This window comes from Megascapheus bottae, chromosome 4 (assembly GCF_031878675.1).
Source record: "Megascapheus bottae isolate mThoBot1 chromosome 4, mThoBot2.hap1, whole genome shotgun sequence".
Taxonomy (NCBI): Eukaryota; Metazoa; Chordata; class Mammalia; order Rodentia; family Geomyidae; genus Megascapheus; species Megascapheus bottae.
Genome location: NC_143512.1, coordinates 31111035 through 31127411, shown reverse-complemented (window position 1 = coordinate 31127411; position 16377 = coordinate 31111035). Strand labels below are relative to the sequence as shown.

At 38.1% G+C, this 16377-nt stretch overlaps 1 protein-coding gene across 1 annotated transcript in view; it reads left to right on the top strand.

Moving 5' to 3' along the window:
* The window catches only part of Adgrv1 (adhesion G protein-coupled receptor V1), a 440726-nt gene that overhangs the window by 421098 nt on the left and 3251 nt on the right, over nucleotides 1-16377 (top strand). Inside the window, exons 88-89 of the mRNA XM_090331049.1 lie at nucleotides 7604-7795; nucleotides 11965-12142. Of these exons, the coding sequence (XP_090187175.1) occupies nucleotides 7604-7795; nucleotides 11965-12142 (370 nt within the window). The remainder of the gene's footprint in view (nucleotides 1-7603; nucleotides 7796-11964; nucleotides 12143-16377) is intronic.

Genomic DNA, 16377 nt, shown 5'->3' with positions numbered 1-16377 from the left:
TGAGGCCTCACCACCACACCGCTGTTTTCTGCCCTCAGATCTCTAACCTTGCCTCCTGTCATCATCAGTCTGGTACTTAAAATATTTCACATATTTCCTCTAAACTTGTAAGAAATTTAATTTGGTTGCCACTACAAAATGATCTCTTCTCCTCTCTTATTTCTGTGGATACCAGGCTATCATCTAGTTTTCCCCTAATGCCATTATCAGTAAAACCTTATTCTTTTTTTTTTTTTTTTGGTTGTGGAGCCTGAACTCAGGACTTGGGCACTGTCCCCAAGCCTCTTTGTGCTCAAGGACAGCGCTCTACCATTTGAGCCACAATGCCATTTCTGGTTTTTGAGTGGTTAATTGGAGATAAGTCTCACGGCTGGATTCAAACCACAATCCTCAGATGTCATATTACTGAGTAACTAGGATTACAAATGTGATCCACCAAGGCAATCTAAAGACTGCTACAGAAAATCATCTTTAAATTACTACTAGGAAGTAACAATGACTGAGAAAGGAGTAGCGGAAGCAGAAGGAAGCAGAAGGGAGAATGGACATGATTAGTGAGTGCAAAGTATATGCATGTATGGAAACAGCTCAGTGAAATCTATTAATGTGAATAATTAATAAGGGTTAATGAAATAGGTACTCAGAATAGGATTTAAATAATTATTGACAATGTTAGTAACATAATATTTTATCAATATCAGCCAGTTCTTGCCAAGGGGTTACATTATGCGCACAAGGTACCTTGATCATACTTATCCTTTCTGTCATTCTCCTTCATTTCCTCCTTCCTTCTTTCTTAGCCCATCCAAAGCTTTATTGTTCCATGGTCACACTCTACATGATTATTTTGAATTTCTTTACCCTCTTCATTCACTTCTCTTCTCCACTAGAAACCCTTCCTGGATAGCACTTGTCTTATATACCTGCTGTTCTTTTTTATTATATGCTAATTGTTCAAGAGTTTCAATGTGATATTTCCTATGAGTCTAAATGGTACATTACAGTGTTTCAATGAAATATACAATGTTTAAATAAAATATATTCTCGCACCATTTCATTCTTTTCTTCTTTTGTATAATTAAGACCTTAAAATTAGTCTTAGCTTCCAAATCTTTACATTTTCTTTACTTCCACCTCAGTATAGCTACCTTCAATCGTTCCTATCCCCAGTTTTACTTATACTTTGAAATCTTTCTAATCTAGAAATGCTCAAAACAGGGTTCGTGGCCTCAGGGTTTATGTTCTGGTGTTCTGGTTCAGAAAACTTGACTTGCAGTTTCTTCCCTGTTGTCTTGTGGATGTCTGGCCCCTAATAAGTAGCATCATGACTGATTCGTGCTCAGAGTTTGGAAACTTCACAGGAATGTGGAGGAACTGAAGGGTGTGGAGTTGACACAGTGTAAACAAGGCTTGAAAGGGAAGGCTGAAGAAAAGAGATTATGTCACTGGAGACGAGATTACTGTAGCACAACCTACTAATTTTGTTTTGATTCATGAATATTCTCAACAGTGAGCACTCTGTCTACATTTTCTCATGCCCTTAAATGACACTCTGAGAAATATACTCTTAAATTACAGATGGAAACATTAGTTTGTATAAAATGAAGAAAATTCAATTTGTACAGTTGGTATTTATGATAGGAGGAAGAGGAGGCAGAGGAGAAGCAAGAAGAGGAGGATGGGGACTAGCTTATGAATCAAGCCTGTAAAGTTAGGTACTTGGGAACTGGAGATGAGGAATAGTGGTTTGCAGTCACCTGTGCAGAAAGAAATGTAAGTTTATAAGACCTTCATATCCAAACTAGAGAGAGGCACAATGGCTGGAAACGGTGATGCATTTCTGTCATCCCCAATGACATGGGAAGCATAAGTAGGAGGACTGCAGGCCAGACATAAAACAAAATTCTATCTTGAAAATAATGGAAAAAGGGCTGGAAGCATAGCTCAAATGGTAAAGCACCAGCCTTGCAAATGAACAACTGTGAAAGCCTGAGCTACCAGCTATTTAAGTCATACTACTGTCTAAAAATGGACACTGTACTAATTCAAATAGTGTCCCTTAAATTTGTAAGAAATGACAGGCGAACTAGCCACGAACCACTATAAATATACTATTTATCAGCCTAAATACCTTTCAAAGCATTTTCTTGCTGCCATAGATTTGTAAGTATTGCAGTTGTACTGATGAACCTACAGCTTTTTAGTCCACGAATCAGATAGATTATAGTTTTTTTTCATGAATGAAAATTCTGGCTTGGCACTGATGGCTCACACCTAAATTCCAACTACTTAGTAGGCTAAGATCTGAGAATCACTGTTTGAAACCAGACTGAGCAAAGAAGCTTGTAAGACTCGTCTTGAGGGTTGCAGGGATGAATGAAATGGTAAAAGTTCCTGCCTAGTAAGCCAGAAGGTCCTGAGTTCAATCTCCAGTACTACCAAAAAAAAGCCTCATCTTCAAGTAACTACAGAAAAGGCAGAAACGAAGGTGTGCTTCATGTGATGAACACCACCCTTTAGCGGAAAAAGCCAAGCAACAGCACGAGGCCCTGAGATCTAGCCAGTAGTGGTCCCAAAAAATAACAAATAAAACTTCTTTAATGCCATTAATGAAGTTCATATGTAAAATGTAGGCACAGTTTTAGAAATAAAGGGAAGATGGAATTCTTACTCTTCCCACACCTAAATAATATCTATCGACTGATCAATCAATCGATTGATGGATATCTATAGATGACATCTATAGATAGATATTGATAGACAGACAGACAGACACTGGGAATGTGGCTTAATGGTAGAGTGATTACCTAGCCTGCATGAAGCCCTGGATTCAATTCCTCAGTATGTATCTCCAAGCACAGGAACTCCTGAATTTGCCTCAATTCTGTAATTCACATCAAATCTATCTTCTTTGCTGCTAAGTCACCGATGATACAAAGTCAGATGCAGGTGACACAGGTCAGAAGCCAGAAACAAAGGATGACAGGGGCTCCCATAGTCTTCTGCCTAGGGGTGAACAAAAGTAGAAAGCCCTGTAAGATGTGACAGGAAGGAGCAACAACACAATGTCATCTCAGCCTATGTCCAAGAGCCTGGAGAACCAGGAAGTCACCTGAGGGCTCAACACGGAGAAACATTAGCCAGGGAAGCCCAGAGTGGAGTCTGTATTCTCTCATGAAGAGTCTTAGCACATGCAACATGGGAAGCTAGAGAATGGAACTGAGGGAGAAGAGTTATTGAACAACTCTGCCCACCCAACTGTTGCTACAGAAAAGATAGAGGACCAAAGCCAATGTGTGCTTCAGACCCTGTCTGCCCTACCCCTTCCTATCTTCCCAGTGCTGGCATTTAAAAACCCTAGTCTTTTATTATTATTTATTAAGCTCCCCTAAATATCAGAGATCAAACTATGAATGCAATAGAAAAATGAAACCAGAACCTAAATATGTTTGGTGTCTTTCTGTCTAGAAGTTTATAGTTTCATGGAAGTTTCTCTCTCCCCTTCCTTTTCTCCCTCTCTCTGTCTCTATCTCATCACAAATTCATAATTGCAAGTTGAAGCAAACCTATTATGGTCCTTCCATTATTCTGATAGCCTTATCTTAAATCCTCTCTGAAGGAAATTGTCAGTGATTTGGAGAACTCATCTGAAATGAGGCAACCCTCACTTAGGAACCACTAATGCTTGGGCAAAAATCATCTACATCTGTATCTATATCTATATCTATAGACATATATATACATATATATATATATACATATATATATAGAGAGAGAGAGAGATTTATCCAGACATATCAGGAGAAGAAATTACCAATCTGAGTTAACCCACCTCGCCTCAACAACCATTTCTTGCTTAATTTATGAAATGATAATATGTAAGTGATGGAAATTATTGAGTTAACAGCTAAAATCTAAGTCTATTTTCTCCTTAACAGTGTATGGGGAATTTTATGTGTTTGTTTGTTTGTTTTATGTGTGTGTGTGTGTGTGTGTGTGTGTGTGTGTGTATGTGTATGTGTACTGGTCCAGCAGGTTTAACTCAAGACCTCATACCATCCCTCAGCTTTTGTCACTCAATGCTGTTGCTTTACCACTTGAATGACACTTCCAGTTTTGGTTTTCTAGTTATTAATTAGAGATAGAAGTTTCTCAGATTTGTGTGCCTTGGATGGCTCTAAACATGATGCTCAAATTTTAGCCTCCTCAGTAGCAAGGATTACAAGCATGAATCACTAGCCCCCGGTTAAAAACATTTATAATCATTTAGACACTGTGATTTGTATCTCATTGAATGTGTGTGAATAAGTTTAAGTTTCTGAAGTTTTAAAAATAGCATGAATCATAATGGTCTGATCAATCATAATTTTCAAAAAGACTTTGAAAAGCATTTTTCATGATTGGAGTAGAAAGAACAGTAAAACAATCATAACAGCACTGCATAGAAAGAATCCTCTTCCTTGAAAGCTTGCACTTGATAAAAGATAGAACATATGGATTACCTGTGCAAACAACTATCCTTTATTTAGTAGGATAGTATATTTGTAAGCCTTCTGAGAGTAGGAGCATATATTAGATCCATTTAGTGAGAGATACATTTAGTGTTTTTTAAACTCTGCTATTTTGGTAGCTGAAATCTGAGGATCATGATTCAAAGACAATCCAGGCAGGAAAGTCCATGAGACTTTAATCTCTGGTTATTTAACCAAAACCAAGAGTGAGGGGGGTGGGGGGGTAATGGGGACCAAGATATGTGAAAGGGTATCAATGTATGTGAATTAATGCACATATCATGTAACCCTTTTATTAATTACAATAAAAAATATTAAAAAAAAAAACAAGAGTGAATCTATGGTACAAATGTTAGAGTGTAGCTTTAAGGAAAAATGCTAAGGAATAGTATTCAGACCCTGAGTTCAAGTGCCTGTACCAGTACACACACACACATACACACACACACACACACACATACACACACACACACACACACACACACACACACACACACACACACACAGTTCTTCCCACATCAGCATACAGAAGAGAGCCTGAGATTCAACATGCAAAGTTGGAAGGGGAACTTGTTTTTACTCTGAGGTCAGAAACCTCCACAGCTGAGTACTTTGGATAATGAAAGGTCCTTTTTCTATATTTGCCCAGCTTGGTTGGGACACAGGCAAAAGTCATCTAATCTGCATTTACACATTCTTTCCTTTTCATTTTAGCTGTGTTTGCATTTCCTGTGGCACATCTAAAAGTCTCAAAATATTTACAGTATATTGCTAGGTTTTCAACAGAAAAAAAAAAAAAGAAAAAGAAAAGAAAGAAAAACCCATCCCATTTTCACATGCAAGTTATTTTCAGAAAGCAGTTCCTGTCCCCGAGCACAAAAGGCTACATATAAAAACAAACGAGAAAGAATGTGCAGTGTGAACTTAGAGATAGGTTTTAAAACATAGGTTTTGTGTTTTGATCCAGCTTTTTACCCTATCGCTTCACAATGCTTAGAAAAATGTTGAAGTAAATCACTGTTATTTGGACAGCTTTCAAGGTTGACAGTTTAATTTTTCCTGTTTTGTCTATTGCTGTGGCCAGTCTAATTAGGTCATAGCCATGTGAAAAGTTAGTTGGACAGGACAACTTTTGGATGTGTATCTTTTCAGGGAGATTGTGTCTGCTATTAGTCACAGTATCATTCACAAATGAAACGAACTCTCCAAGTCAACAGAACTTAGAATATTAACGTTATCATTAAACTAATAGGTAGCCCTAATTCAAAGAGAAATAAATGTTTGTTGCATCTTTATGGTGGTTACAAGCAATGACTTTCGAAATATTTTAGCATTGGGAAGGGAATTTGGCCTAGTGGTAGATTGCTTACCTCGCATACACAAAGACTGAGGTTTGATTCCTCAGTACCACATACACAGAAAAAGCTGGAAGTCGTGTGTGGCTCAAGTTTAAGAGCGCTAGTCTTGAGAATGCCCAAGGACAGTGCTCAGGCCCTGAGGTCATACCCCAGGACTGGCCAAAAAAAATATTTTAGCATGTACCTTCCTGATTTTTAAGCACACATTTAAACCATGCAGTTTGAGAAGGGACCATCCCAGTAGGCAGGAAAGAAAAACTTACATGATCACAATATTCTAGAAATGACCAGATATCAAATGCTGGTGTGAATAACCCTGTGGCCTGGCCTCTTACTTCATTTTATATTGAAGTTGTTTGTAATTCTTAGGCCATCGGTATTTTCTTTCCTTTCTTTCTTCTTTTATTTATTTACTTATTTATTTTTTGCCAGTCCTAAGGCTCGAACTCAGGGCCTGGGCATTGTCCTTGGGGACATTTTGCTCAAGGTTAGTGCTCTGCCACTTGAGCCACAGCACCACTTCCGTCTTTTTCTGTTTATGTGGTAACAAGGAATAGAACCCAGGGTTTCATGCATGCTAGGTGATCACTCTATCACTAGACTATACTCCCAGCCTCAAACATCAGTATTTTCTAATAGACTATTTACTCTTTATACCTATAGGTAAGTTTCAATCACTGCTTCTACTCTTCTTTCTAGGAAGGTGAGGAACTACAGGACAGTTCAAAGGAGAATATTCATGTTTCTGGGAAAAAATGATGTTAATTGCTTTTATGCTTTCATGGTTTTATTTCATTTTTTGTGGATTAATTTAACACTCTTTGTAACAAAAAAGATTCTTATGTGCGTCCAAATGTTAAAAATCAGATTGGATACAAAAGGCATAACTAAATGTATTTGACTGGCAGAGTGTAAAGGTCACAATCAGCAAGCTTTATAGATGCGCCATTATAAGGATACAGTAGATCCCTTATAAAACTCATGAAAGAGAACCAATGCAGGGCAAGTCTAGAACACAAATACAAAATTTGTGTCAAGCCATCTATGACAGCAGCAGTGCCAAGTGTTTGACTATGCTGCAAAAGAATTCAAAGGTCCAATAGCTGTGGAAGAATGCACAAGATAGTTTTAGGCTTCTTATGTAACATTTACAGAATATTAAGCTACTCACAGGATTCCTTTGAGTCCCTACCTAGGGATTCTATTTCCAAATAAGATAAACTGGTGAAATATAAGAAAGAAATCTTGAGGCATGGTTAATGCAAACACTTTTACGTGTCTGCATTTTGAATAGAGCACGAATGTCCCATTTTGCCATGAAAAAATAAAATGGAGATTAGATTTAAAAATAAACATGGTAGAGGTTTTATTTGTTTGTTTTGAGGAAGACAAAGAGGTTCGGTCTTAGCTATCTCCTTACAACTCTGCTTTCATGGATGTGTTTAGTACAGCTCAGTTCAGAGTTACTTATGTTTTAACCAAGTTGGTGTGTGTGTGTGTGGGGGGGGTTAATCCATTAACAGCTAATGTTCTGAATGAAGTTGACCGCATTTTTTGGTAACATATGGAATTTGCCATGGATCTAGCTGGATTGCTAACATGTTCTGTAATTCTCACTTTTTTCCTAAGATTTGAAAAGTGCTTAGAGAGGACTAACACAATTTTAGCCTTCAGCTGTGCTGGCACAATTGTCTAGGACATACTAATATTTTTGCTTTGTTTTCTCTGTTGCAGGGACTTTATGTCTTTGTGGTTTATTTCATTTTACACAACCAATTGTGTTGCCCTATGAAGGCTAGCTACACCGTGGAAATGAATGGCCACCCTGGACCCAGCACAGCCTTCTTCACCCCCGGCAGCGGAATGCCTCCTACCGGGGAAGAAATCAATAAGTCCACCCAGAATCTTATCAGTGCTATGGAAGAGGTGTGCCATTCTCTCTTTCTCTCTCTCCGCCCTTCTCTCTCTCTCTCTCTCTCTCTCTCTCTCTCTCTCTCTCTCTCTCTCTCTCTCTCTCTCTCTCTCTCTCTCTCTCTCTCTCTCCCTCTTTGATTAACCACTATTCCCTATTATAAAAGGTACAAGATAAGATGAGCTTACACCTGTAATCCTACCTATTTAAGAGGCTGAGATTCAGAGAATTAAGGTTATCAAGCTAGTCCAGACCAAAAACAAATAAATAAATAAAATTATGTGAAATGTGTCTCCAAAGCCAAGCAAGTTCAGTATGTTTAAAAAGAGACCCTGAATTTAAATGTCGGTACTGGCAAACAAAAAGGAAGATAAAAAAACTTAAATGAATAATGACCAATACTAGTTACTTAAGAGCTCTTCTTACTGTTATAACATTCTGGTGCCTATTTTTTTTTCTTCCCAGCCCTCTGAGGTAGCCTGACAGCATTTTATATTAGGAAATGAGACAGAGCAAAATCTGCCATTTTCTTGAAAATCTTTCTAATTTGACATGACAGTGACTAAGTCTAAAAATAGTTTTAAAAGACTATATTCTTGGGCCGGGAGCATAGCTTAGTGTAGAGTGCTCACCCAGCATGCATGAAGGCCTGGGTTCAATTCCTTCATACCACACACTCAGAAAAAGCCAGAAGTGGTACTGTGGCTCAAGTGGGAGGGCACTAGCCCTGAGAAAAATGTATCCAGGGACAGTGCCCAGGCCCTAAGTTCAAGTCCCAGGACTGGCAAAAAAAAAAAAAATTAAAAAGACTAAATTCTTCCTCTGCTGTGGGTGTGGTCCAAGGCAGAGCACCTGCCTAGCAATAACAGGCCCCGAGTTAAAACTCTAGATTGTGAAGAAAAGAAAAGAAAAGAAATATTCTCACAAATACTTTCTTTTTTCATGTATTTTTTATTGTAATTAATAGAAGGGTTACATGATATTTGCCAGATAGAAGGTGCATTAATTCCCATACATTGATACCCTTTCACATGTCTTGGTCCCCATTTCCCTCCCCCCCACTCCCACCCCTCATCTTGTTTTCCCCCCTTCCCTATCCAATTTTAAATAACCAAATACAAATATATCCAATATATCAGGAAACAAAGTGAGATACTGTAACAATATGAGATAACCAAGGGACAGCAAAAGAGATGAGAGATAACATAGTACCTTAAGAACAACAATCATTCATTATATGGCTTATGTTTCTATATCCTAGAGATCCTTTCATTTAGCATCCTACTATATGGCCTTTTGTATCAAGGTTTTGCTCTATTGCAAATCTCTGCTAGGAGAGCCCAAGGTTTCTACTGATTATGACAAATGAGGGAAACCATTGAGCCTAAGTTCCTTTGAGTCTGGCTTACTTCACTTAATATGATCTTTTCTAAGTCTTTCCATTTCCTAACAAATGGGGCAATGTCATTCTTTCTGACAGCAGCATAGAATTCCATTGTGTATAAATTCCACATCTTGTTGATCCACTCATCAACTGAGGGACATCTAGGTTGGTTCCATATCTTTGCTATGGTAAATAGTGCTGCAATGAACATTGTTATGCTGGTGGATTTAGTATGTCTTTGTTTCTGGATGATTGGGTAAATGCCAAGTAGTGGAATTGCTGGGTCATAGGGGAGCTCTATGTTTAGTCTTTTGAGGAACTGCCATACTGCTTTCCATAGTGGTTGAACGAGTTTGCACTCCCACCAACAGTGTAGTAGTGATCCCTCCTGGCCACATCCCCTCCAGCATCTGTTGTTATTAGTTTTCTTGATCCTGGCCATTCTAATTGGATCTCACAAATACTTTCAAAGTCTCTTTCTTTCCCTCTCAACACACTACTTCAGTCCCAATGGTTAGTTAAAAAAAAAATCAACTGACATTAATAAGAGTGCTTTTGCCATACTCCTGGAAAGTCAAGGCAGGATTTCCTCTGTAAAATCTACCTCCCTGTGTTATCTGAATTCTGTCCATACCAGCTATTTCCTCTCTCAGAATTACACTGCTGCTAACTGGTCAGTACCTTGTGGCCACTGCTCAAGTTTAAAAACATACCTGCACACAGCTGGCCAGAAACAGGCAGTCCTGTAGGGTTCAAGATGGATTTGGCTATCGCTCCCCGTAGAGCCATGCTGCCCTCTCAGTAATAAGGAATCCATTGAAACTCTGTTTATATCCTGAAAAATGACAGGGAGTCAGGTACATATGTCAGAAAAGGAAACTTTTTTGTTAGGTAGGTAGAAGGATAGATTAGATAATTAGCTAGTTGATAGATATGTAGCCTACTACATTTTCAAAGATACTCTTTGCTTTCCATGATAGTGTAGAAAGTAATTTTAGTCATTCCAGGTTAAAATTTATACAAATGATCACAAATCAAATTCTAGATATATATATATATATATATATGCATGATACATTCATTCTACATGTGCATGCTAACAAATATATATATTCCTATACATTATATATGTCATGTATATACATGCTTATGATTTATAACAAATACAATATGTATAATACACATACACATATATTCATATACATTATATATCCTATAGACAGAGAAATGATTGGTTGGAAAAGAAAACGTAAAGAAATATCAACTAGCAGTACATAAACAAATGATAGAAAAGTGGTTACAGGGCCTGGAGGTTAGAGAAATGGGGGATTTTGGTCAACGGGTATAAATATTAGCTGTCAGATGAGTAAGTTCAAATAGAATACTTAAAATGAAATATGTTCTTAGCACTTTTAAATATTTTGACGTCTCTTGTGATTTCTATATCCCAAAAGTTCTTTAAAAATGAGTTCTTTTATCATCATACCAACAAGGACAGGTATGCATTCAAGATCTTTTGGGCGAAAATGAAGCTGCTGAAAAGAAATGCTGTGATTATTTTGAAAGGCGACCAATCTAATAGTTACCTGCAGTTAAGCTGTACAATGCAGTATTCTTCGGCTAATAAAAGGTTATTTGGCCTAGAGATGGTTCTTCAAATTCAAAGAAACTAATAGAGACACAGGTGTAAGTATGTGAATAATCATGTATGTCCAGTGACTGGAGAGCACAGATATAAAGTCTTCCTAAAAAGTTCTGTTGGACAGGAGATAGCCTAAAATTTCAACTTCTTTCTGAAATTTCTTTAAGGTTTTATTTTCTCCTGTCCAGACTATTTCTAAAGATCTCAAGTTGTTTTTCCAGTATAGACTCCCAACTTCTAGAAACACCTCTGTGGGAGGGAGCAGCTGTGCCCAGCCAGTGCCTGCCCAGCGCTGTTTCTACATTCTCTTGGTGTGTTGCCCAAAGGCATAGCCTCAAATGCGCTCTGGCTCTGCATTCACCATGGCTTAGACTTGGCCTTCATCCAGCTGTCAATGAGACTGTCAAAGACATTCTACAAAGCCATACAGAGAAGAGAAAATCAAGGAGAAGAAAGACTGGAGGGCTATTTACCTTAAAGGACATGAACACACTTCATCATTTCAGAATAAAATAGAACTATCTTTTCAATTAACTGATCAAAGGGAGGATTTAGAACATTTGAAAGACATTACTTTTTTTAATTCAGTAGATCCTCCTGTTAACTATAGTACCTTAAAGATCAGGAGCAGCATGCTTCTCCTCTTCACATAGCTCGTTTTCTTTGCTCATATCTTATGACAAATTTAAATGCATTTCTTGGATTACATTCTTTTCTTTCTCGACTCATGACAGCATAGAAATCTCCATGTAATTCTAATATGTGTCAATCTGGTAATCTTGTTTAAAATCACCAGATGAGATTGGCCCCAGAATGAGACATTATTTTCTGTAAAAGAAAAATTAAGGGGCCGGGAGTTTGGCCTAGTGGTTAAAGTGCTTGCCTAGCATGCATGAAGACCCGGGTTCGATTCCTCGGTACCACATACATAGAAAAAAGCCAGAAGTGGTGCTGAGGCTCAAGTGGTAGAGCTATAGCCTTGAGAAAGTCCAAGGACAGTACTCAGGCCCTGAGCTCAAGCCCAGGACTGGCAAAAAAAAAAATTAAGTATCATAAAGGCTCTCTGTGGTGAAACATGAAAGTGAATTGTTGATTTAGGCTTGCACATAAATGCATGGATTCACCATATGGTTTTCTCCTTCGCTACCCTATCAAAGGTGCCACCTGACTGGGAGAGAGTATCCTTCCAACAAGCCAGTCAAGCCAGCCCCGACTTGAAGACAAGCCCTCCAAATGGTGCCTCATTCCCCTCTTCTGGAGGATATGGCCAGGGATCACTGATCGCTGATGAAGAATCCCAGGAGTTTGATGACTTGATATTTGCATTAAAAACTGGTATGTATGAAACCCACAAACTACATTAGAAGGAGGTGCTCTTGCCAGACACAATTTGCTTTGATCTTTAATCCCAGTGACTCAGAAAGCTGAGACCTGGAGAATCAAGATTTGAAGTCATCCCTGGTAGAAAATTTCATGAGACTGCATCTCTAAATAACCACAAAACAACTAGAACTGAAAGTATGAGTCAAGTAGGAGAATGCTAGCTGAGCATAAAAGTCAAGCAAGTTCAAGATTTTGAGTTTACAGCCTGTCACCAACAAAAGGAGGAGGAAGAGGAGGAGAAGAAAAGGGAGGTGGGGGAGGAGTAAGAGGTGAGAGAGTTTCAGGAATAGTAATAGTAGTAAGCAGAAGTGGTCTGTACTCTTGCTGTACTATAATAGAAGCACCATAGGTGGTCCTTAGCACATCTTGATTGTTTTGGTCCTATTTCTAAACTGAGCTTACCTCAAAGATCTTTTTTCTTGGCATCAAATATAACACAAACTAAAAATAATTCGCAGTAATTTCCTTTTAAGAAAGGAAAAGAAATATTCTACTTAAATGTAAATATCTCCTTCCTGGATTCTTGCTAGAGCACTAAACAAGTACAAGATAAGAAAAGGAGTTTCCTGAGAAAATCTTATTTCTGGATATGCCTAAGAAACTTTTTGTCTTAAAGAATATTTCTAGCCGGGCGCAGTGGCTCATGCCTGTAATCCTAGCTATTCAGGAGGCTGAGATTTGAGGATCGCAGTTCAAAGCTAGCCCAGTCACTAAAAGTCCATGAGACTCTGATCTCCAATTAACCACCAGAAAACTGAAAGTGGTGCTGTGGCTCAAGAGGTAGGATGTTAGCCTTGAACTGAAGAGCTCAGGGACAACACCCAGGCCCAGAGTTTAAGTCCTACAACTAACAAAATAAATAAAAATAAAAAGAATATTTCTGATCAGAAAATTTCAAAGGCAGTGTATTAAGCATTCTATTGTTCTATAGTTTCTAAAGCATCATCACATATGTCAATATTTCATTGACTCCTTTATAAATGTATACCTGTATATATAGATATACATATATAGATATGTATAGATATACATATATAGTGTGTTTCTATATATAGTACACACACACACACACACACACACACACACACACACACAAATCACAAATAGAGGAAGAATTTGTTTCAGCTCACAGTTCCACAGATTTTAGTTATAGTGAAAGGACATGGAAAAGGAAAGCCATTTACTTAATTAAGGGCCAGAAAGCAAAAGTAGTAGGAAGGGGCAGGGCCATAATATAATTTCTAAAGCATGCTGCCATACCCATTTCCTCCAACTAAACACCACCTTTCACAGATCCAAAACTAACATTGCCTGCTTGTTTCCAACCAGCACTCTCCTTGAGCTATTCACAGCTGTACTTCTATGAAAGGATCCCCTGACCAACTGCACTTGGGAAACTGATGGTTCACAAGTCACCTTAGCATTTGAGAAGCTCTAAAATTGTCCCAGCATGAAGAGCTCTCCTTTAATTTAATGTAGAACTTTCTGGGTTAATTTAGTGATTATTTTCTTTTGGTATACTATGGTACTTGCTATTTTTGTTCATTATTATTATAACTATTATCAAATTGCTACTTGGGAGTCATATTAAAGGCTGGGATTTTTATAGAACATAGTGGGCCAGAAGATTTTTGTAAAGAGACATGACAGGGTACCATTGATTTTGAGGCAAAATGGCTTTTATGATGGTATGAAAAGTAGCTAGAAGCAATATCAGAAAAGCTGACAGGAGATGATACTGGTTCACGAGAATGTAGGAAGCGAAAACACAAACATAAGAACACAAGAGAAATACTTCCCTTCTCATCTGGATGACAGGAAATAATACAACGGAGCACGCATTTATTTGACTGCAGGGGAAAATGATTTGATCAGTCTTGGATGTTAAGCCTGATGACTCCTGGATACTCAGATTTGGATCTTAGCATTTGAACTGCACTCATAAAGAAAAATGGTATTTGTGGCGAGGGGCATGAATAAATTTGATCTGGGAGAGTGGAAGGGAGGGTAGGGATTGAAATAAAGGTAAGGCCAGACAAGGGAAGGGAAAGAAGAGCAATATCCTAATTAATACTTGCATTACAGATGAGTGGTTCAAGCCTATTGTTGCCTCAGCCACTTGGTAGTTTACAGAATAGCAGTTTGAGGCCCTCTAGGCATAATGGTCAGCCATATTCCATATTACTCAATGGCTGGACTTGGTATGAGCTTATTACTCCAGCTACACAGGAAGCACAATGACTGAGCCCAGTAATCTACACCTGTCATCCAGAGTGAAAAGAAGAAGCATAAATAGGAGGATCACACAACCCAGGCAGGCCTAGGCATAAAAGGATCCCTATTACAAAAATAGAGGCCTCAAGCTAGAGGCATAGCTTGAGTAGGAGAATATCTACCTTTATTCCCTTATACTGTGAAAGGAAGAAAAATGAAAAGAAAGCAGAAGAGGAGGAGGAAATAAGGAAGAGGAGGAGAAGGAGAAAGAAGAAGAAGGGGAACAGGAGGAAGAGGAAATAAGGAAGAGAAGAAGGAGGAAGAAAATGAGGAGGAGGAGGAAGAAGAAAAAGAAGAGGAGCAGGAGGAAGAAATGAGGAAGAGGATAATGAGGAAGAGGAGGAAGAAATGAGCAAGAGGATAAGGAGGAAGAAGAAGGGGGAGGAGGAGAAAGAGGAGCAAGAGAAAGAAGGAAAAAGTAGAAGAGGAGGAGGAGGAAGAGAAAGAGGAGGAGAAGGGAGAGGTGGATGGAACAGGAGAAGCTCCCACAGAGAAATTAAAGCAAAATCAGAAAGAAAACCCCAAAGAGGGTAGAGAATTTGGGGAAATAGAGAATACATAAAACATTGGTTAACATTGACACTAAAAAGGGACATTCAGGTAGTGTAGTATCAGTTGTTGACGTTCTGACACTGGAGACATAGAACGAATTCCTGAAGCATAATTAAATTAGATCTGTGAGCTATATATAAAAAACAAGTATTAACTTCATGTAGTTCAGGAATTCACGGAATGGCTTGCTTACTTATAGGTTTAACTTAGCATTCCTTACTGTTCTTGAAGCTCACTAGGAAATAAATACTTTAAAAGATCAACATAACAGTCTCTAGCACTGATCCCTCTATTTTTAGAAAAGGTGCTATTATAGTAGAGCACCCAACCCCTGCCTTCCACTGTATGATAAGGCCAAAGAACAGAGCAGCTTATAGGATTCCATCTGCAGCAGAATTTACCATTGACCTACCTATATAGGCCAGTTTGGGCCAAACAGTAGTTTTATTTGAGCCATGTAGCACTTTATCAGCTTGTGTGCCAATATTAAGAACTTAAATATATAAAAATCTAGCATTTATAGAACAATCTAGTGCCCAAACTCTTGAAATTTAGCATGGTGCTGTTAGGCTGTAGCTGAGTAATAGCTGTCCCTTTGGGCATGAGCCCTCAGTTCCTCCACTATCCATACATTCTTTGTCATTGTTGACCTCTGTCTGTGACATGTAGGTTTGTGAACCTTAAACCAACTCAGGGTCACCTTTACCTTGTCACCCCAAGTCCAGTACTCTAAGACACATATTTGAACCTATAAATATTTTAATTGCTACATACACACTTGTATAACATTTTAAATAAGTATGTATAGTATCAAATGAGTTACAATTTCCTGTACTATAAATATTGATATATTTAAAATAGGAACTATATTATTTAAAAAACTACTCTGAAGATGTCTCAGTACCTTACTAATTTGATACCTATTATTATTCATCATAAAAATGTATAAACAGACTGGCCTTTTGTACTTTGGAAATTTTACATTGTTCTCTTTTCTCTCTTAACTTTTATTTCCATTTTACTTCCTGGGTTTAAGTTGGTCTTATTGTACTGTTTCATGCTTGAAATCCATTCATCTTACTCTCCTAAGATTTCTTCTTTGTCCAGATCAAACTATTACAGGCTCCAGGGTCTTAGTTACCTTTTCCTTGTAGCATAGCCACTATCTTACCAGCTTGCCTGAGATTTTTCCAAAGCACACATTACTGCATTCCCAGGAGAGAAGCATAGATCCTTTGTTCTGTGAAAGCTCAAAACTTCTATGATTTTCTTAAAAAAAATCTTACTTTCAGGTGCCATACAAGTGTCATTCACAATTCAAGGGGGGGAGTGAAAAGAATGACTCATAGTTTGCAGAGTTT